Source organism: Cinclus cinclus, chromosome 3 (assembly GCF_963662255.1).
Source record: "Cinclus cinclus chromosome 3, bCinCin1.1, whole genome shotgun sequence".
NCBI lineage: Eukaryota > Metazoa > Chordata > Aves > Passeriformes > Cinclidae > Cinclus > Cinclus cinclus.
In genome coordinates this window covers 80565822-80587413 of record NC_085048.1, presented here as the reverse complement: position 1 = coordinate 80587413, position 21592 = coordinate 80565822, and the positions used below count along the sequence as shown (strand labels likewise).

The 21592-nt window shown below is 37.3% G+C and overlaps 1 protein-coding gene across 1 annotated transcript in view; it reads right to left on the bottom strand.

Annotated features, from left to right (window-relative positions):
• Window positions 1–21592, bottom strand: part of AKT3 (AKT serine/threonine kinase 3) — a 148262-nt gene that overhangs the window by 47547 nt on the left and 79123 nt on the right. Inside the window, exons 3-7 of the mRNA XM_062490299.1 lie at window positions 21452–21577; window positions 9628–9739; window positions 8054–8198; window positions 4023–4025; window positions 1411–1542 (exon numbers count right to left, since the gene is read on the bottom strand). Of these exons, the coding sequence (XP_062346283.1) occupies window positions 1411–1542; window positions 4023–4025; window positions 8054–8198; window positions 9628–9739; window positions 21452–21577 (518 nt within the window). The remainder of the gene's footprint in view (window positions 1–1410; window positions 1543–4022; window positions 4026–8053; window positions 8199–9627; window positions 9740–21451; window positions 21578–21592) is intronic.

Sequence of the window (21592 nt, the reverse complement as noted above, 5' to 3'; positions counted from 1 at the left end):
TTGCTACAAAGAAAGAAGCTGAAATGTTCTGAAGGCTGGAAGGATACAAACCAGCAGCTGCAGCAAAGGAGCTCACAAGATCTCCTGAGTATCCCCAGATGCCAGGGATGAGCAGAACACAGGTCAAGGATGTCAGGCCGGAGACTGAGGCTCAGCACACACCAACCAGACAGGCTCTGAGACCCACAGGGCAAACCACAGAGATTGCTGCCAGGTCTTACAAGGAGGTGCTCCTTCCCATGCAGAATCAGGGCAGAACAGCAGCAGTACCCTCTGTTCTTCCTGTATCTCCTGACTATGGAGAAGAGGGCACACTGCTGCTGTTAGCCCAAACCATGCATACACTGACCAGGCTGCCACTGCACACAAGACAGCTGCTGAGGGCATGTAGAACTCATAGGTCAGCCTCTTCACTGCTGAAGACATAGATTTATGTCTCTCCCTCTGTAGCAGGGCTAGTTTTAATGATACTCAAGGAAATATAATTGTTTTTGAGTCTCTGCTCCTCTGCCAAATTTAATTGCAAGTGATCTACACATTCTAAAGCTACTAGAAAGTGAGTGACAGACAATGAACATGGACTGCAAAACTCTCACAAGCCCTTTTTTCATAGGTCAACAAGAAAATCATACAAATCTGAAGGATATTTTAATATTTAATATGTTAAAACTGCAAAACAGCTTTTACCCATTCACGTTCGGTTTTTATGGATACTGATATTGTTAGCCTCAAGCATTCAAAAATATCAGTCAGACCTACATCCTACAAAGCATCCTCTTTTAATAATTGGGATCATTTTTATTTGTGTCTTGTGTTGATAAATGTATGTGGGATTCTTGCTTTCAACTTGTTCTGTGCAAGTGGGATTCAAAACTTCAGAACTGCTTGAAACAAAGCTCAGAGTAGATCATCTGTTTTTAAGTTTGAGTGATATTATGACCAAGCACAAGAGCCAGTGACATTATTCAATTTCAAGTGATTGGACAATACCAGAAAAACTGAAAAAATGGAACTGTTAGTCCATGCATAGCACTCTTATACGATACAGCAGGAACAGAGCACAGGCCCATTACATTAAGTGTGTTTTTCTGAATAAACTTGCAATTGACTTTGAGAAAAATGTGAAGTATCCAATATGCCCCACAATGTACTTTTTGTTGTATAAACTCAGATTGCATTATCTTCCTGATAAGTAAACTCAGTGTTTTAGCACACTCTAGATTATAAAATACTGGGAAAAAGTATGCAAAATGGTTATATGTGGGGGTTTTTTGCATTCTTGTTTCCTGAAGATACATACATACTTCTATCAAACTAAGTTATCATCAAAAATCGATATACTTTATGCATAACATATTGATTATTCCATGCTTTAAAATGACCCAAAATTAAAAATATAACCTTTCTTACCTTTGCAATAATTACTTCTTTTTTCAAAATCTTCATAGCATAATATTTGCCACTAGCCTTCTCTCGGACTAGGATAACTTTGCCAAACGTGCCTTTGCCCAGTAGTTTTAAGTAGTCAAAATCATTCATTGTCTATAAAGAAGCAAAGAACAAGGATTAGCAAGACTTAGGTTATCCAGTTCCAACATATAACCAAACCCTGTTACAGATAAAATAAGAATGGTTTACAAAAATAGGCCCACTTCTGTGATTAAGTTTGTAATCACAGAATTGTTTATGTTGTGCAAGACCTTCAAGATCATCAAGTCCTGCTGTTAACCCAACACTACCAAGTTTGCCACTAAACCAGGTCCCTAAATGCCACATCTACGTCTTCTAAATTAGCTACAGGAATGGTGACTCTGCCACTTCCTTGGATATCCTCTTTCAATGCTTGAAAACTTTGTCAATGAAGAAATTTTTCCTAATATCCACTCTAAACCTCCCCTGGAGCAACTTGAGGCTACTTTCTTGCATTCTATCCTTTCTTATTGGAAAAGAGACCAATCCCCCTCGTCTGGCTATACCGTTCCCTTCAGGCAGCTATAGAGAACAATAAGGTCCCCTCTGAGACTTTCCTCAGGCTAAACATCCCCAGCTCCCTCGGCTGCTCCTCATAAGACTTTGCCCTGGACACTTCACCAGCTGAGTTGCCCCTCTCTGGATACACTACAGCGTGGATCAGACCACTGAACCTTTCCCCTTGGATAATGGGGCTTTCATTCTGCTTCCCCTCCCTGTCTTCCAGTTTGGGGAGGGGCCCAGACAACACTGATCTTGCTGCTGTTGATCAAGGCAAAGAAGACAGCTAGCTGCAGTCATTAAACCACCAGAATAAATCATTCAGTATTATTATTATAATTCTCTAAAGCCAAGTACTGCACACACTTTTATTCTTATAAAGCATGCACAGGACAAAGCCTTAGCCTAAAGCAGCATTTCAAGAACGCACCACATTTCATAAAGTTAATCCTCCTGCTTTACCAGGGACACACAAATGTGGTGTATCAGTAGGTTTTGCATAACACCAACCACTGCACTGATGGCTTTTTTGAAATATACACGAACCTCACTGAAATACTGTATCTGTAAGACTTTAAAGCAGCCTTTGCATTAGAATTAGAATTTTTAAAATTTCAGTACAGATTACAATTACATGGCATTTACATTAATCACCCTGGTTCTGAAAAGGAGTGGGTGGCAAGTTTTCATCTTTCCTGTGACTCTGTTACTGCCCTACTTTCACAGGCCGAACACAGTACATCCAAGAGCTGGTTCCATCAACAGACAAATGGAATCTTAGTAGGTTTATCAGCTCAACTGGTGTGTCATACATTGTAAGAATATGGCCAGATGATCTCAGATCCCAATGCAGTGTAGCCACTTTCCCAAGCTCAAAGTTTGAGTCAATAATCCTCTTAGTGACACAAGCTCATTTCACAGCCAGTTCAAAAGCAGCAACTCCATGGTCTATACTGTCTATATGCAAAGATGAGGATATAGAGAAAAAACAGAACAATACTGACAGCACAGTGACTGCACAGGGCTGCCTCAAATTGACAGCAGAATTTACTTAGCCAATCACTGTGTGCTTCTACATCACATCTTTCAGTGTGTTGTGCTCCTGGCTTGGTTGCAGCACCCCAGAACCATTAAGTTTTGCAACTGGAGAAAAGCACTAAAAATTTCTGAAAGGAAACACAGCCACCTATCCTTGCTATAGCACGGTCCCGCACTATCAGTGACCTTTCTTCCTGTGTGAAAAGCACACCTCAAAAGATTTTTAAAGAGTAATTATACTCTGAGTCTCAGTATTGCTAAGTTAAATATGCTTAATCCTATTGTGTGAGAGAAAAAGATCATCCCTTATCTTTCATCTTCTCAGCGTCTCTTTCTATCACCAGTTGTGCCCTCAGGCAGTTGTGTTGAATACTTCTGCTCTGGATAAACTACTTCTACTTGCATTTTCCACAAGAGAATTAGTACATTTCTTATCTCTACCAGAAATACCTCTTCACACTGCCTACATATTTCACACACATTCCAGGTGTAGAGGCATTGGGCATATCCTCCCTGGTGTGCAGTCACAAATAGTGGCAGCAAAATATATTCACTTGTGCAAAAGAATAAAGGGCAAAATTACCTTCTGAAATTATTTATTCCTTTAAGCTCAAGTGCATGACACTATTACTGTAGATCTGAATTTGCTGTTGACAGACTCTGAAAATAATTTATGCATTTGTTCACTCAGAGTCAGTTTGCAATCTGCTCATATAAGAGGTAGAACTGAAGTTCCATCAACCACATTAATGCTCAATTCCTTAGCTTTTAAGTGCCCAATCTGCAACTTCAAAGCTGCAGAAGGTCTTCAATACTCCATTTAAAACCTGGATACCTGGGTGTTTCAAAGCTTTATTAAGGAGAAGATGCTTCCCATATATCAATTTTCTAGCTATATCAATAGGAATTAATCCTTTTTCCTATCTAATTGTTGAAGGGTAGCATCTAAGCAAACTAACCTTGATTCTCACACAAACATTTTGCAGTGACAGACCTTGCTTTGCTGCCCAAACCACCTCCCATCAGGAGGAACAAAACTGCATTTATCCTAGCAAGAAATATGGGTAACAGACATTTCAGAAGCTTGGTATCGTTTTTACCTAAAGCAAACTCACTTCACACAACTAAGTGTAAAGTTAAAAGTTTATTAGTACAGACAAATCCTTGAAGAGTCAACTTTTCCAAAGACTACTCTAATGTGTGATAACTCGCAGTGCATGATGTGGTATGTAAAGCTGTGATCACAACACTGTGTAGCTCCTCATATTCAATCAGCTAAAGGTAAGGCTTCCCACTGATCACTTTCAGTGATCAATACTTTGGAAAGTCAGGTTATCTACTCGTTGCTTCTCTGACAACCACCAAGGAGAAAAAACTGCCTTTGAGCAAAAGCAGTGAGTATTGACAAAAATCCATTAAAAATTAAAAATGCATTCAAAACACAATTTGGGCAGAAGATGAGTAATTCAGGGCAGAATCTTTCAGTCATAAACTATCGTGCTCCCTGACATGAAAGAATGGCTGACAGCTTTATTGATAAAAAATACTGAGCTAGTGACTGTAACAACTTATCCCTTTAACAGTCACGAATTTATGAGATCACAAGCAGCCACAAAGGAGTAACTTCTCCAGCATTTCTGATTTTCTCTAAGACACTGGAATTAGAGAGCAACCATCAGAGTCTGAATAAAAACAGGTCAGAAAAGCTGCCCTTTGCCCATACACAGAAGGAGGACCTTGGCTCAACTGATCGCAGACATGGATTTGATACTAAGGCCAGCAAGTCAGTCAAATTGCAAGACTGATTTGCCCAAAATTTGCTTGCATAATGTTCAGCAAAGCAGTCATGAATCTAGATGCAAGCTCCATGAAAACAAAGTTAAAAATTTATGTATATTTAGAAGAGAAAGGTAATAGGTTTGCAAGACTTTGAGCCATGGCTTAACAGCACATTATGGCAGTAGTGCTAAGTCTAAGAATAAAGTCTCCTGATGCTCTCATTCCTTAGAAGCTTAGCAGAACGCCTAGAGATGATACACAGTGCAGGGTAACTCAAAATGTCTGCCAAAGAACACAAGACCTTGAGAGATAAAAACACAGATGCCATAGCTAGGAGTGTACTGAAAACTGGTGGAAAAATGGAAATACTTCCCAAACGGGAGGGAAGGTGGTAACTTTGGAGTCTCCCATAAGATTGGATTTTTTTTCCTTCATGATTTTCCCTAGTTTTTCATTCCCACTGTACTCCATGTCTTGAACCTTTCTCTTCATTACATTAATTTTAGGCTTCCTCTGAAAAATCTGTTCTTTATTCATCCTGCATTCTGCAAATCAAATTTGTAAACAAAGGAAAGAAATGAAGCCAGAGGAGACTGCACTAACAAAAAAAAAAAACATTATGATGTTCAGCCTTCCATAAAACCTTTTTACTCCCCTAAGGGAATATCTGTTGACCATCTAAACACAGCCTCCCTATGGATGATCTGTTAAAAAAAATACACCCTAATGTAAGTGTTGAAAATTCCTACCAAAGAAACTAACTTTTTTTTTTTTAATTCCTGATGTGCACAATGATTAGACCACGTGGAGTTTTCATGTGGTTTCATCAGGGAAAAACTCTACTAAGAAGTAATAGTACAGCAAGATATAAAAGTAGTTTGCTAAGAATTTTGAGTATTACAAATTTTACTGATGTGACTTAACTTGCATGTTGACACCATTTTAAAAAATTGGGAAAAAGAAGAGGAGCCTCTGATCTTCCAGCTAATCTAAGCAGGGATGTAGCTGTCGTGTCTATTCAAATCAAGTTTCACATCCTAAAGGCTGTTTTCTTTTCGCTACCTTTTCAGAGAAGAACAGGCCCAACTCCTCTCTGTCTTGTCTCTTAATCTGATTATGCTCTTCTACTCATATGTATACCATCTGGTGCATGCACAAGCAAAATTCACTGGGCTTAGATGTAAAATCAGGTGACAAAACAAGCTTTTGTCAAAAAAGGACACATTGTGTAAAAATCCCTGAAAGGGAAGAAATCCAAAAAAAAAAAAAAAGGCAATAAAAATGCATTAAGTCATTATAACTGAAATGGTTCTGATTACATTAACAACTATGAAAGCTTAAACAACGGCTTTTCAGAGACATTTCTACAAAACAGAAACAGTTTTAAAAAGATCTATTTTTCACCATTTCAATGAAGATGGAGGCAGTGACAATTCTGTGTCATAATGGTCACTTCATATTTGTTATTCCAAAAACCTCTGAGCATCTTTCACTAACTTCTTCCAACAGTTAAAAAACTGCTGTGGGATTCAGAGTTCTGGCTCTACTGTTTTTAATTTTTATTCTTTTTTTAAATCTTTTTTTTTCCCCCTAGTTCTGTTATTTTCTCTTAGATGTTGAATATCAACATTTTTCATTTCACCGTTGTTTTGTAGATTTTGCTTTTGTCTTGTTGCCAAAGCCATTAAATATTCTGTAGCACTGCCCATACACTGTCCCAGCATATTACTTCAGCATTTCTTACAGCACAAGTGGCAAGACAGAAGCAAAACTGATCCTCCTACTCCTGTTCCCACAACCCCTTTTGCTGTATGGGAAAACACATCGTATTGTGAACAAGGAGAGCACATTCCAGATAAACTACATGCATCAGACAGCATTCATTTTGACACCTGGAAAATGAGTGTTGCTATGCAGTGGTTTTGTACTCCACTAAGAGGATACACAGGCTTGGAACAGTGCTCAGATCTTTAACAGAGCAAACCCAAATCCCTCCACAGAATCACAGTGCCTCTCACAAGGCTGACACATCTTAAACACTGCTTCTGTCTTACTGTCACTTATCATATTTTACCCTGGAGCACAGTCATTAAATATCCATGCCACCAGGCTAAAGGTTCAATGCCAGCCTCACAATGTATGTTCAGAGTATTGTTACAGCTATATAAAATTGATTTTACCTTTTCCTATAATAGACAAAAGTTAGAAATTTGCATACAATGAAACCGCATAAAAGAACTCTGTTTAGACTGGAAACTCAAGTTCTCAAAAATTAGGACATGATAGAACTAAAGTTACCTATGACACCTTTGTTATATTCTTAAGGGCATAGTTCTCAGCCCTGACTTTTCTGACTTACTTCATGCAGCACAACAAATGAAACACGCTCTACTATTAAATAGAGAAATGTTCACCATTTCTTGTTCATCACTCAAAGGCATTCAGTTACGTGAGCTATAAGACTGTTTTGCTCTGTCAGCAGAGTTCTACTTAGTTTTCTACATGCTTCGCTTCTAGCTAGGAAAACTAAAGTCAGCCCTATGTAAGCTGGTTATTATTTTTCATGCAATTTCAGTGCATTTCTTGATTCATGTCAACTCTGTATATTAAATGAGAGACATGAGTTTGTGTAGCCCATACAGGACAAAATGGAGACACATGAGCAAATTTTGAATGGCATCAGATCTTTAAAACATGGTCTTTGTTGTATGTTTAACCTGTTGACTCTGGAGATGCAACCACAAGTATGTTATAGCTAGCAATGTACATGTTCCTACTTAAACCAAAAGCTGTAAAGGGCTGCAGAAAAATGAAATGCTGTTTTCTCTTACTTCATTGAAAACTAAAGCAAAGTTACTTCCCAAGTTAGCGAAACCCAAGGTCATTTAAAAGCCAGATCCTGCTAGCGTTTCTCATGCAAATTACCTGATTTGCACTGGGTATTATTTGCATGAGAAAAGGGGCAAAAGTACTTGTCCAAAGAAAATATTTTATTACCATACTTCTAAAATACTAAGCAAACAAAAGGATGAAATAATAGTCAAACAGTAAGCAGAACGTTAGCACGTGGCTGAATGGCTGAACTTTGTTTTTCTGAAGTGCCATATCAGCTTAACAAACAAAACTAGAGCAGTTCAGCTTCATTGAAATAAATAAGTACTTTGATCTTATATTTAAATCCTAAATTTATGTTTAAATACTATTCCCTGCATATTGCTTTACCCAACTAGACCATTGTACAAAAGTTACTTTTTAAAGTCTTTACCTTTCTTTTATGATGGGTTGTTGAAGCATCCATCTCTTCTTCTCCTATATTGTCTATCTGAGAAGTTGGACTACAGTTCATCCTCTCTTCTTCTTGCCTCTGAAGTCTGTCTGCTACAGCCTGGATTGCTTCTGTCCATTCCTCCCTATCATAAACAAGCCAACACCTCTATTAGAAATTCATAAAATATGTTACATAGTTTATAAAGTTTTTCACATGCTACATTGCTTCAATGTTCAATTCTCATGTTATACAGGAGAAGACTCATATTAATTAATCACTTCAATTTCCTTCCAAATCCTGCATTTTGTTAAAGGGAGTGAAGTTGACCAGAAAGGATCACTATATGGGTTACTTCAAGAATTAGCAGTTTCTGATTCTGCAAGTATTTTACTAGTGGAAACTTGAAAACACTTGTTCCAGGTATAATACACCTGAGAGTATAGGATGCCATCTCTTATGCAATAGAATATCATAATAATAACTTGCTATTTTAAGAGACTTTTTGTTATTCCCCCTCCCTTCAAGACATATTCACAGAAAAAGAAAAAAAAATTAACCCATATCATGTGTTCAACTCTTTGTCTCCTCTTAAAACTCAACTTACAGGCTTTTTTGCAAATTTCTCTCAAAAAGGGTGCTCAAAGATAATTCCTACAAGCATCCTAAAAACCTGTGGTTGCACTGAGGGGCAGGCCCAGGTGAGGGTTTCTGTGGAAGGACAAGCAGGGCCAGCAGAGCAGCACAGACACACCAGGCAGCCCTTGAGCAGGTCACAGCCCCACACCAAGCACAGTACCTGCTGCCTTTTGCTCAGCAAGCAAGGGATATGGGATATTATCATGGTATTTATCACTGAATGAATGCAGTGTGAGCTACTACACTGCACAGAAGAAAGACAGGGTGGAGACACAGTACCCAGGTATAATAAAAATCCCCTAAGTGAAACAACAGAAAAAGCAAAGTTGTTGGTTAGGTACTGATACAAAAATAAAAGCCAGATCGTAGTACTGGTCTCAAAAGGACAGATGTCCACAGTGGGAAGATTCAGCACATCTAACCATAGACAGAGTATGGAAAATTTGAGTGTGCTATCCCATATCTCCTACATGCATTAAAAAAGTTTTTGGTGCGTTAAAAAAGTTAATTCTTAAGAGTTTGTGAATGTTTACTGAAACAAGAAAAACTAATAAGCCAACATAAAATAAATTATAATAAGCACACTGCTTTCTGTGCCAAAAGAAAGGAGCACATTAGGAGGAGTAAGACAGCAAGGCTGGAAATATTTCAATCCGGGCTTTGGATGTTCAAAATTTAACACTTCAGAGACACATCATGACATAGTTTTGGCTTATTTGAATACATTCATCCCACCTACTCACAGGCAACTCTTAGACTAGTTATGAGCTCAGATAATATTTTACAAAAGCTGACTTAAAAATCTTTAACTAACTGCTCACATGTGCTCAGAATGTCACAGTTCCAAGTGCTGATTGCTGTGCAGGCCCAGCAGAGACTCTGCTGAGGCTTCTGTATAAGGATTGCAAAAAGGAGAAGAAGAATAAAACTCTCACCGTTCCTCTGGGGTGTCTACATGGAATGTCCTCTCTATGACAGTGGTCCACTGAAGACATCTGATAATGAATGTGTTCGGCTTTGGTCGCTCTGTTTTCATTAGCTGACATTCTAGACAAATACATGACATCACCTCTTTTATATATTGCCAGTTAATGGGTGAAGAGCAAATAAAATTACTTAGATGAAATTCATTCAGCTTATGTATCCCCATTCAGGATCTATCCAGCACACAAGGAAATACAGAACAGCAATAGAACCACAGGCTTCAACAAAAGGTAGCAGGTAATAATCATAAGGTGAACAAAGCAGTCAGAAGAATTGATGAAACTTGTATCATTGTCCATATAAAGACTGCCATCTCCATTTGTTAACTTGTGTTATGAGGCTAAGAAGAATATTAGATCCTGGATTGCTATAGCATGCCAAGGAAACAGCAGTAGCCACTGGCATATTTTTCCATCTGCACCCAGCAGGAGGAATATGACATTTTCCCTTCAATGGTAACCATGTCACAATTACTGATAGTTCTGTCACTTCAGGGTAAGATTTATTTAAAATAGCCTAACTAAGAAAATTCAGATGTTGAAATTAGTCTGATTATTAAATATAGAACAACCCCACACACACCACCAGTGGGGCTGCCCCAGGAAATAATCTAATTCTCTTTGTGCCCCAGGGCAGAATCAGGTCTACAGTATGCTAGTTCTCATAAGTATTTCTGTACACTCTTTCTAAAATACCCAAAAAGTACTAATTTCAAAACCCCTGTAAGCAAACTATTCTATCCAACTATAAGGAAAATAACTATTTTTATCGCTGTATGATTTTTCCTAGGATTTAATGCAACTGTTCCTATAATTTCAGCATACTGTTTCTTGTCCTTTTGACTAAATTACTTCATCTTTCCAGCAGCAAGTGTCTAAATGCCTTTTAGACATTTGAACACTGCTTTATCTCTCTTCTGTCTTCTTTTAGTCAGTTTAATCAATCTGTCCCTCACCAGCTGTGCTTTCAGATCTGAGATCTTCCTTGTTCCACAATTCTAGACATAATGTAGACCACATATTGCTCCTTTGTTGCAAGCCCACAGTGCTGGCAATTCAGGCAATGGTTTGGTGTTGCTCTGTATTACTTCTATAATGTAGGATACTGCATCAAACATTACAGCTGCAAAACTCTGGCAAACTAAAACTCCTTATTCATGCAAATATATTTATACATTTTTGAGGAGCTAAGGTTACTCTGTCAAAAGTGTTACTGCAGCTACCACAACGTAGACACAAACCATCACATCTCATGTCTGGAATATTATCACTTGTTCAAAGCTGATCCAAATCAAATGTGCGTGTGTGAACTAAAATGATTCATCAGGTTCACAAATCAATCAATAATGATATGGTAAATGCATTCCTGTTCACCTACAATCTGCTGCAACTTGTTTTTGTTATAGCTACCACCTACTAGTTGACCCACACCTTTTACTTATGTAGCTTACTATTCTTTATTCCAGTTAATGTCAATGCTTTACACAAGTCATATGACATGTAACACTTAACGAGGCATGCTTTCCTTTCACAGAAATGAATTATTTTGGCTCTTCACAAATTCAGCATCCAGAAACCTCAACTATCATCTACTGCATTTTTTATTTGAAAAAAAGCAAAGAAGAGTGGAAGTGGATATGTCTACTGACAGTATTTTTTTCTGCAGCTTGGCAGAACACCTCAGAAGCTTGACAGACACAGGTATGAGAAAGAAAAGAGGAGTGAATATTGGCCTGTGCACATGTGTATTCCTTGTTGAACAAACTTGTATATTCACCATACATCAATAAATTATTATGTAAGTCAGACTGTTCACTCTCAGGAACAGAGATTACATTCCATTTAACAAATATTTCATTAAAAAAGAGAAACAGTAGTTCACCCTCATTGCTTACACACACACTGCTAGGTCTTGGATGGAATGAGAGCCACCCTCAACATGAAGATCTACAGCAGGATGGACACAAGAAGACGGAGTTTAACACAAAAGCTGGAAGAGAAACAAGGCAGACAGAAGCACAATGAAGTAGAGCTGCTTAGGGTATTTAACCAGGGTTGTAGCTCAGTGTAATTACTTATGAGATCAAAGAAATTCCCATCTTCAGGGGTATGGTTGAAGTCCGGCTATGGTCACGGCAACAGTGAAGGTAGGATTAACAGGTTTCTGTTTTTTTTAACTTCCTCAGCTGAAGTTCCAAGGAACGTGTGGGGCTAACCTTCCTACCAGAAGAGACTAGAAGCATTGTCTGCTCTAAGATTATCTCATCTTACTCCTGACAAAACCATCCTCTCATCTTTAATCCTATCACACTTCAATCATGTAGGCTGAAATTTTCTTTACTGGGTGTCTGCCTAAAGCTGCACACTGCTGGAAAATGCTGCTTTTTGGAGAAGAGTCTTAAAACTTGGCAAATCAAGACCTTTGATATCCTTTTAGTATTCCTGTGAAAATGTAAGGCATCTGGCCACACTACATGTGGGAGGGATAAGAGTGCAGTGGGAGGAGGGTAAAAAATTACAGGAAAAATTACTAAAGCAGAAAATCATTAAAAGTCTATGCATTGAGTATTATCCAGAGGCTACAGCTATCTCATGCCTCTCCACAGGCTAAACTGAAAGAATTTCACTCATATTCATAATGCCTCACCCTCTTCCTCAGACAGTATGAAAAAAAAGTACCTCACTGAGGCAAAATCCAAAGTGGAAAGATGTTTATGCAGCAAGTTATTTACAGGAGAGCTGCTAGGAACAAAAGACTAGATGATAAAGGGAGGAAAGTGGTAATAGGACAGGAAAAAGACTGAAATCTATATGAGAAAGAAAAGCATGGGAATAGCTAGAGTATAGCCAAACTAGAGTAGCAAGGCTAGAGGATGTATGGTGAAAAAAGCTGCCAGGGAGAAAAGTGAGATGACTGTGTAAGGATAGCCTGAAGGAAGAAAGGTACAGAGACAAACCTGCAGAAAAACCTCTACCAATCAAAAAGCATGTCCTGTCCAGTGCCCCTGATGGAACTGGAGATTTTGAATTCCACCATTCGTTTTCTCTTTGCCAATATATACAAATATCCATACATTTAAATTGCATTACTTAAGTTTTCTAACTCACGTATGAAAAAATGGAACTAATAGAATCACACCTGTTTATGTCCAAATGTTATGTATAATATGGTCTTCACCTATATATATAATATACTATACAATTATAATAAATATATATATTGGTATGTAGTTTAACTAAATCTGTATCTAACATACTACTTATATTATTTTTTTCCTCAAAGTGAGTATGAACATTATTAACAAGAACAAAATACTTATTAACATTATAAATAATAATAAAATATTACTAACAAGATAACCACATTTCTTCTGATTTTTCATTACAGATGATGAACTGAATTGATGAAAGGCAACAAAGCAACCCTTAAGAACTGAAAATGGTACTGAAAACAAAACAAAACAAAAAGCCAGATAAATAACCCCCAAAATGCCATTTCACTATCACTGGAGGAAATCATTGGAAAATAAAATTTAGCAAAACTTAATTAGGTTTGGCAATATTCTGTTACAAGTGGCTAAAGATTCGATTTCCTCATGGAAGGTTAAAATTGAATACATTCAATGACTGAAGTCTGCTGATATTTAATAGCCCCACGTGTTTGATGTGCTGCTGAATACAAATGTATGGGATAAATAGTATTCCTGTCATGACTGCAACATGAATAAAAACTTCTCTGTGAATATCTTTCACCTACTACTAGGGGGAAAAAAATCTATTAAGATGAATAAGTGCTGTAATACACAGTTACTGCTAATTACCAAAATATTTTTCTACTAATTACCGGAAAAACCATGGTAGCTCAAGACTGAGTGAATAGTTTGGAAAATACAAAAGCACAGAAGAAAGAGTGAAACTGGCTACTGAGAGCTGGCTCCGAATGCTCGAGTGATAGTTGGGTCATTACCAAGAGTAGAGAACATTCTACCATAATGTCTTCAAGTTTGCTACTATACATAAACATATGTAATTAAAGGACTGAATCTCAACTCAAAACAGTTGGAAGTCTAAATTATCATTCAAAAAGATGAGTAAGCCAGTAAACAGACAGACTCAACTTTGTGTTCTTGTATGCTAGCCATCTACCACTTGGAATTACACATTTTATTCCTAAAGCTTTCTGTCTTTCTGGGATGAAAAATCGGTCATGAGAACTTTTCCTTTAATATTAGAGGGGAGAAAAAACCTTGGGATATAACACTTGTTCACAGCAGCAAAATACAAAAGTAGTAAGAGAGAATTACAACTCTGTTCCAACAAGTGCACAGCACTGCTCCAGCCATTTTTGGATGCATACAGAAAATGGAAAAAACATTACATTAAAACAGTAAAAAGAAATGCAACGGATGTTTATCAGTTATTGAAATTATCCTTTTAGAAAACAAAACAAAATCAGATACATAACAGAGGTTAACTTTTGTCTTCATATTGACAGCCAACTTGACAATTCCAAAATGTTAGACTATCTTTTTCAAATAACTGCTACTGTCTAAATTAAGTAGTTATGCTAGTTAAACTCTCCTGAGCAACTCTAACTACAAACTGTATTTCAAAACGTTCTGTTTACTTTACACCATTCTGAACCACAGATGACAAAGTTTGCTTGAAGCTGTAATTACTCTGCAAAGCTGGGAAGCCAATTAGAGGGCCTGAAACCTGCCAGTTCCCAAAAAAAAAAAAAAAAAAAAAAAGAAGCACAGATCATCTGTTCAGATTTTATTAAAAAGTTTAAAGTTTGAATTCTATAACTTTAACTGTATAATCACCAGCATTTCTTTTCTAAATGCAGTCATTCATCACAAAAAAAAAAAAGAAATAGAACATTAATACCATTTTATTATTTCATATATGAACGGTTTCAAATTCAGCAGAATGTGTTGATATGGTTAGACAAGAATACTAAACATTCAAGCAGACATAAAAATTTGTACTAAAAAATGAACAGAAGGTTGTATATCTGAGAAATTATTTCTAATACAGACAATACAGACTGAGTTTTAGAAGAGAGGAGAACTTCCCATAATTATCAAACGATATCAAAAAAATAATATCAAGCCACTGCTTGCATTGTTTATAGTGTTTGCAGTTTTTAACAAAGGGAGAGTGTTGTCTTTACACAGATCTATAGCTCTCTACGTATCTATCTATTTGCATAATAATTTCACCTTGATTTCTTATTTTTCCCTTGGTCTTTCCTTTACAAGATAAATATTTTGTCCCAACCTTTGCCTATTTAATCACTAATCTTTCTTTTTCATATCAAAATTTAATGAACGCACTCCTTACAAGTACCTTTTTCTGTTGTTGCTACTCTGCACCCCAAATCCACACTTCTCTGATGACCTTTTTTGTTAGACAAATAGTAGACAACTAGCAGAACTAATAGACCATTTTCATAACACAGAGACAGATACATATACTTTTGCTCATATACACACGAAAATCCATGAATTTTACATATGGGAACAAACATATGTGTGTACCCATACACACACCCTCAGTTTCATTCCCTTTAGATTCTCCAGGTTGTTTAACCATTCCTTAAGAGAAATCTACTTCTCTGAAGCTTTCCAAAAGGCCTTGTTCTTTCTTACTACATTTTATCTATGGGGAGTATTACCCTAAACTTAAATTTGGTCACACAGAGATTTATGTGAACAATTTATTATCTCTTCTTTGATCCAAACAAATACAGGTTTACCTTAAAAATGCTATTCCCCAAACTGGTCATAATAGATTGTTTTTGTCCATGATTCCCTTGATCATATCACTTTTTTTGGCATTTCCCATTTCTTACCCAGCTCTATCACCTCAAATATAGGTAGCTTTTCAACACTGTCTGTCCCCACAGTCTACTCTCATCCTTGTCATTTTTTATTCAGTATCAAAATGCCACCCATCCCTTTAATGTTACAATTTAATCATCAGTTCTCTAAAGCATTTCTAATTTCTCTCTGTTTGTCATACTAGTTATCTTTAAAATCCTCCTTAAATCTCTCCTTCACCATGCCTTAAAAAACAGGAGGGAGGGAAGGAGGGAAGAAGAAAAGAAGGGAGATGAGAGTAAAAAATCTAACCTTGACAATGGATTAGTTGTTGATGTGCTGAGACCACTGCCTGTACTACAGGCTAATACTGTCTCATAGTTTTCTCATACTCCCCCCATCTGTTTGCATCCATCTGTTGTCACTTGTTTTATATTTGGAATTTTAGTATTTTGGAGCAGGGACTGACTTTTTGTTCTGTATGGGTAAAAATCCCACTTTTGTGGGGCTTGGCTTTTATATGTGCTTTGATAATATAACAACATATATGACAAAAACCCCCTAATTATATTCCTTGAAGATGTAAAAGATTAAACTTTGTGCAGTTCATCATGCTGCAAAGTTTGTTATTTCCAATACTTCAAAAAGTACCAAAGTAGCATCTGTGTCTTCATGTCACTGCAACTAGTTTGTCATTTTCCCCTTCATGCAAGAAGGGAGAATGGAAATAAGGTATTTCTGCATGGGTTTTGCCTGGGCTTTACCTTGTTTTAAGGGAAGTCAGTAAAATTATACATCCTTCTCTGTCTCATGCAAACACCCCAGTTTTATTTAAGCAGTTAAGTATATCACACTGGCATAAAATCTTTCAGGCCTGGCTATAAACTTCTAAGTCAAAGGACAGGATACCAACTACACCAGTTACACGATACCAACTATACTATATACTACACTAGAAATCATTCATAAAGCAATTTTAAAGCCTCCCAAACATTTCTCAATCCAACACAGACGGAAATATTTCCTATACATAATGGATTTGAGTATTAATTTCCATACATGTCTTTGCAAATGCAGCAAATGACACATACATTGACTTTTTCTCTCCACAAGTATTTTCAACATTGAATGAACATTACTTATTCAATTCTACTACTATTACTTAGGAATCAAAGTCACACAGTAATTATAAGTACAGTTATGTCTTTTCTCTGGGTTCATGCAATCTAGTATTGTAATACATTTTTTAAAATGGACTTAAATCTCAATGAAGTTATTTTTGGTGTTGCACACAAGGTCGTGTCTAATGCCAAACTATTTTGATACATAAATTTATCTCACTTGAAACAGACTTATATATTTTCCTACCCATTTCTTTAAAGAATATCTTCAGAATTCTTTAAGTCCTAACATCACTCCACTGAAACCTTCCAATTTTTCTGTTTCGAAGATTTTTAAATCCTAAAAATAAGAAAACCTTGTCTCTAGCCCACTGAAAAGTTAAGACTAGGAAAAAGTAGCACAGATTCTCCATTCAGAGTAGCCAAGGTTCTTGATAATCACTTTCGTAGAGAAATGAAAAATAAAGTTTATAAAAGGTTACATTTTCATAATAATAATAAAATAATAATAATAATAATACATATATGTTTTTAGACACCAGAAAAAGGATAGCTGTACCAGAGTGCTTAGAAAGCATTATCTTTCAAGATAGGAAAAAAGCTGCAGGTGACATCATTTTTTGGCCAAAGCTCAAAGGACACTGTGAAGGGATACAGATCTTCCCAATTATTCCCCATGTAAAGCTCAAAATGAAGGCAAAGGGCCAATTCTAAGAGATACTTCATCCCAAATGTGCTGTGTGATTACCTACACACTCACTGCGCTTGTGAGAAGTTGGGGCTTTTTTTAAATCAGTCACAGATCTTCCTTAAGCAGAACTGAAGTAGAATTCTTCCCCACTCTGACTGCCCAAACAAAGATGAAAAAGAACAAAGTGGTTTACATAAAGCAGCATTTATTCCACTTATACAGCAGCAGGCCAGTTGAAAACAGCATTTTGAGGCGATGTTGGGTTTTTTTGAGGGGGTGGGAGGGCATTGAGGAAATAATACCAGTTGCCCTGTTACCCAGAGTATTAGTTTTGTTCTCAAAGAAGCATAATGGAGTTTTAAAAGACAGGACATTTTTATCAGGCCTTTGCCTATACAGAGAAGTTATACCAACTGAATCCAAAATTATTTTTAAACTGGTTCTGACTGCATAAATGCCTAAGCAAAAGCAATTTAAATTAACATATTTTATTTTGCAGTTGAAGTGGGCTAGGAATGCACACCCACTCGGTTACCATGACTCAGTCAATCAAGAGTATCTGTACAAGCTACAGCAGTTTGATTACTTGCAACTGCTCCTCTCTACCTGAAAAGAGCTGAACTGATTTTGAACCAGACAATTCCAGTAAGCTCACACCTCTGAATTTACCCCTGAAAACCAGCATCACCCGGTTTCAAGTTTTCACAATGAACTTCCCACCCATGTAATTACACCGCCTTCATTTCTCTTCAAGTGCATGCTAAGATACCACAGCAGTGCTTGTTGTGAGTCTCAGTGTCAGGGCATGAGCATTAAGGGACTAACAACCTGCTTCAAATACCCAGCTCTCACAACTCCCATTTAAAAGAAGGTGGTTCTGTTAGGTATAAAATAAGCTGGCTCCACAGGAGAGGAACCAGTGATTCCTACACACTACTCATTGTCACCAAATCTGGCTGATTTATTCATCCTGCAACCTTGCAGCAGCTCCAAGATGCAGTGCAGGGTGCCCATGGCTGCCTTCCCTGTGCACCCAAAGTTGGGAGAGTAGTGGCCACAGGGGGATAAAGTCCATTCAGGACATCTTAGGCCAGCCTGTGTCCTTCACCATCTCCACTCTGTGATACCCTTCACTCAACTGTGTTTCATCTTCAGTGCTCCAAGGGAGAGATCCCTCATCTCCATTTCAGGCCCACATGGCTCCCCTGCATTTTGGGTGGCTGGCAATGGGCTGAAGCACATGTGCTGCCTCAGTTGCTCCCTCTCTTTAAGAGTCTACCTGTTTACACACACACTCCCAAATGCCTTCCCCCCACATTTCTTCCCAGAACACCCCAAGGAGAAGGGATGGCCTCTAAACACTCCATTCTGTCACAAAACTTTCCTCAATGAGAAAGATTCTATTAGCAGACATATCACTGGAAGCAATTTTAGCAGTGTGAAATAACTCCATTCTCTCCAGCCTCCTTGTCATTCCCAATGGAATTCACAGATGACAAAAGACCAAGGAAAGAGAAACTCTTAGGTGAAAAACTTGGAAGTTATCTTGGAAGGAATCAGGGAGCCACACTAGGGCAAATGATCCTATGCCTGGGAAGAGATGTCACAGGAGTGAAAGGCAGGGGACACTGGTGGGAAAACATCTGTACGATGGAAGTAACCAGCTTGACAGAGCTGCTTATGAAAGTTTTAAACTACACAACAATTATCATACAGAGTAGAACTGTGCAAACATTCCCATGTTTAACTCCAACAGTACTACGAAAATAATACCACAGCCTTGGCCTTTTCTACTTAAATAACAAATTGCAAGCAAGAGCCAAAGATGTCTATCATTTGGAGAGCAAAAAGTAGACTGAGACCACACTCTCACTTTACAGATAGCTACAAAGATTACATGAAGATAGGACTGTAAAGACATATCTTTAAGTCCCTGCCAACCTAATCAAGATGGCATTAACAGTGATCTCACACTCCATCTGCCTGGCTAGTAATTTATGAAAAACGTACTTCACTCTTACAGGAAAAATATGTTGCGCTGCTTGTGGCCACAAACCTACTGCAGCAGCTCAGGAACTCTTGGATCAGAGGCCATGAGACCAGTTCTTGACATTTACCAGGTACTTCCCATGAGATGTGATTCATTCATACAGCAATTTTGTTTGTTTATTTGCCCTACTGATGATCTCATCCTCAGACAGATAAAAGAGCTGATAAAAAACTTACAGTCCCTTGCAATTTAGAGTGTAATACCATCCTGGTTTGCTTTTCATTCTGTAAATTCTACACAGGCACTCCACTTAATTTCATGAGATTCTTTCCATGAGTGATACATCTCCCTATTCTTGCACTGATCAGCCAACATTTCTGATAAAATTACGCCTTTTCCTGTCAGAAAAACAGAAAAAGTCATCTTGCTTATCAAAACTGGATTTTTTCAGTTAATATTGCATGCTTGTCCCTTTAGCTTACACAGCCTAAGAATCAGACCTACAAGACTTGTCAGTTGCAGAAAGAATTTTTTTTTTTTCAGCAGGGGTGTGGTGGGGGTGTTGATGGTGTCATTTTGGAAAACAATGTACAATCTTTCCATTTCCATCAAGACAAAGTTCAGGGACAGCATCCTAATATCAGAATTACATAAAAGAACCTCTGGGTACCAATCAAAACCCCAACCAAAACCGGTACCAACACAGTGGTAATTATGCTATAATAATTGCTAATTATGCATTTCTTTGCTTAGCGGAACTACCGTTTGGATCACCCTTCTAGTTTCTGCAGCAAGGGAAGACAGAATATGCAATGAAGAACATGGTAAAGCAGGAAAAAAAAAGCCTACTGTATTTCTAGAAATTGTCTTTCTGCTGCAAACTGGGGAAAAAGTATCTAGAAAAATACTACCTGCTAAAAAAGAGTAGCTAGACTATACAGAGCAATAACTAAGAAATTAATAATGGCCTGTGATTTAGTCAATTCCTACTCATATGAACAACTTAAAGACATCACTGCTTTTATGCTGAATACCAACAAGGCAAAATGAGCCTCTAATACTATTAGAAGGTTTGCATAATCAATATCATTTTCTACTACAATCAGAATATGCAAAGTTTTCCTCTTCCAGCTGTGCGTAGAGTCATGGTCTTGGAGCACGAGATCATTTTCTTACCAAATAAAATACACAAATTACTTTGTATACACAAAGGTTGAATCAGTCTCAAGTACAATTTTATCAAGAAAATAGGAAAATTCAATCTCAGTAGCATTTGTTCCATCTTCAGCAGTGAAAATGAAGAGAACCCCTTCCCTAAGTACAAATATTCTTGTGGTGGCTCCTATACTTCTCCATAAAACTAAACACTGCCACTTTTTGTTTTGTAGTACATTTAATACAATTTTGAAAGGAATTGGGTTAACTTTCTAGTGTTCCTCTGAAAGTTTCTATCTGTGATATTTGCAACTTAGAGAGGATTTTTTTGCCCCTTAATTTTCTCCTCAAATACTTCCATTTCTGTTCAGAAATGCTAAACAATCTCACTTAGACAGATGAAAAACCCTACAAATTTGTCTTTTAGAAACATTCTTGGAAAACACGCGATCTTCACTTTATCCAACAGATACACACTTTGTCGCTTTGTTAATATATGCAAATTGTCTGATTGCTTGAAATTACTCATTAACCAGGCTGGAGAGCTGATTACCTGATTATCCAAGAGAAAAATAACTTAGCATGATTTTGTGTCATTTGAAAGTCTAGATAATTTTCTAATTAATCTGAGCTTTCAAGTGAATTCAGAGATACTAACGAAAAACAGAGAAGAGGTCAATGATCTAAATAAAGGTAAACTTTCCAGGAATTTTCTTCTTACAGCAATCATTTGTCAAATGTCATTGTTATTTAGAGACACTTCAGACAGACACACAAGAAATGAGAACTTAGACTTCCAAAAAACATTTGAAAACCAATGCATGGTACTGTAAATACATCTTGAAGAGCTGGATGTAAGATTAGTGGTGCATTAGTATGGCACATGGCATTAAACTTGCAGTGTTACCAATAAATTCTGAATTATACACGAAGCAATATGTAGCAGATAATCTGTCAATATGCTGAGAGAATAATAAATACTGGAAATACATACTTGCCACTGAAAAGTTGTTGAGTGGATATGGCAGATCCACATCCTGGGGCTTCTCCTTATAGCCTATAAAAGAGCCATCTGTCTTTAGCAGGAAGTATCTTGGCCGCCAGTTTTTTATATATTCTCCTAAAGGAGAAGGGA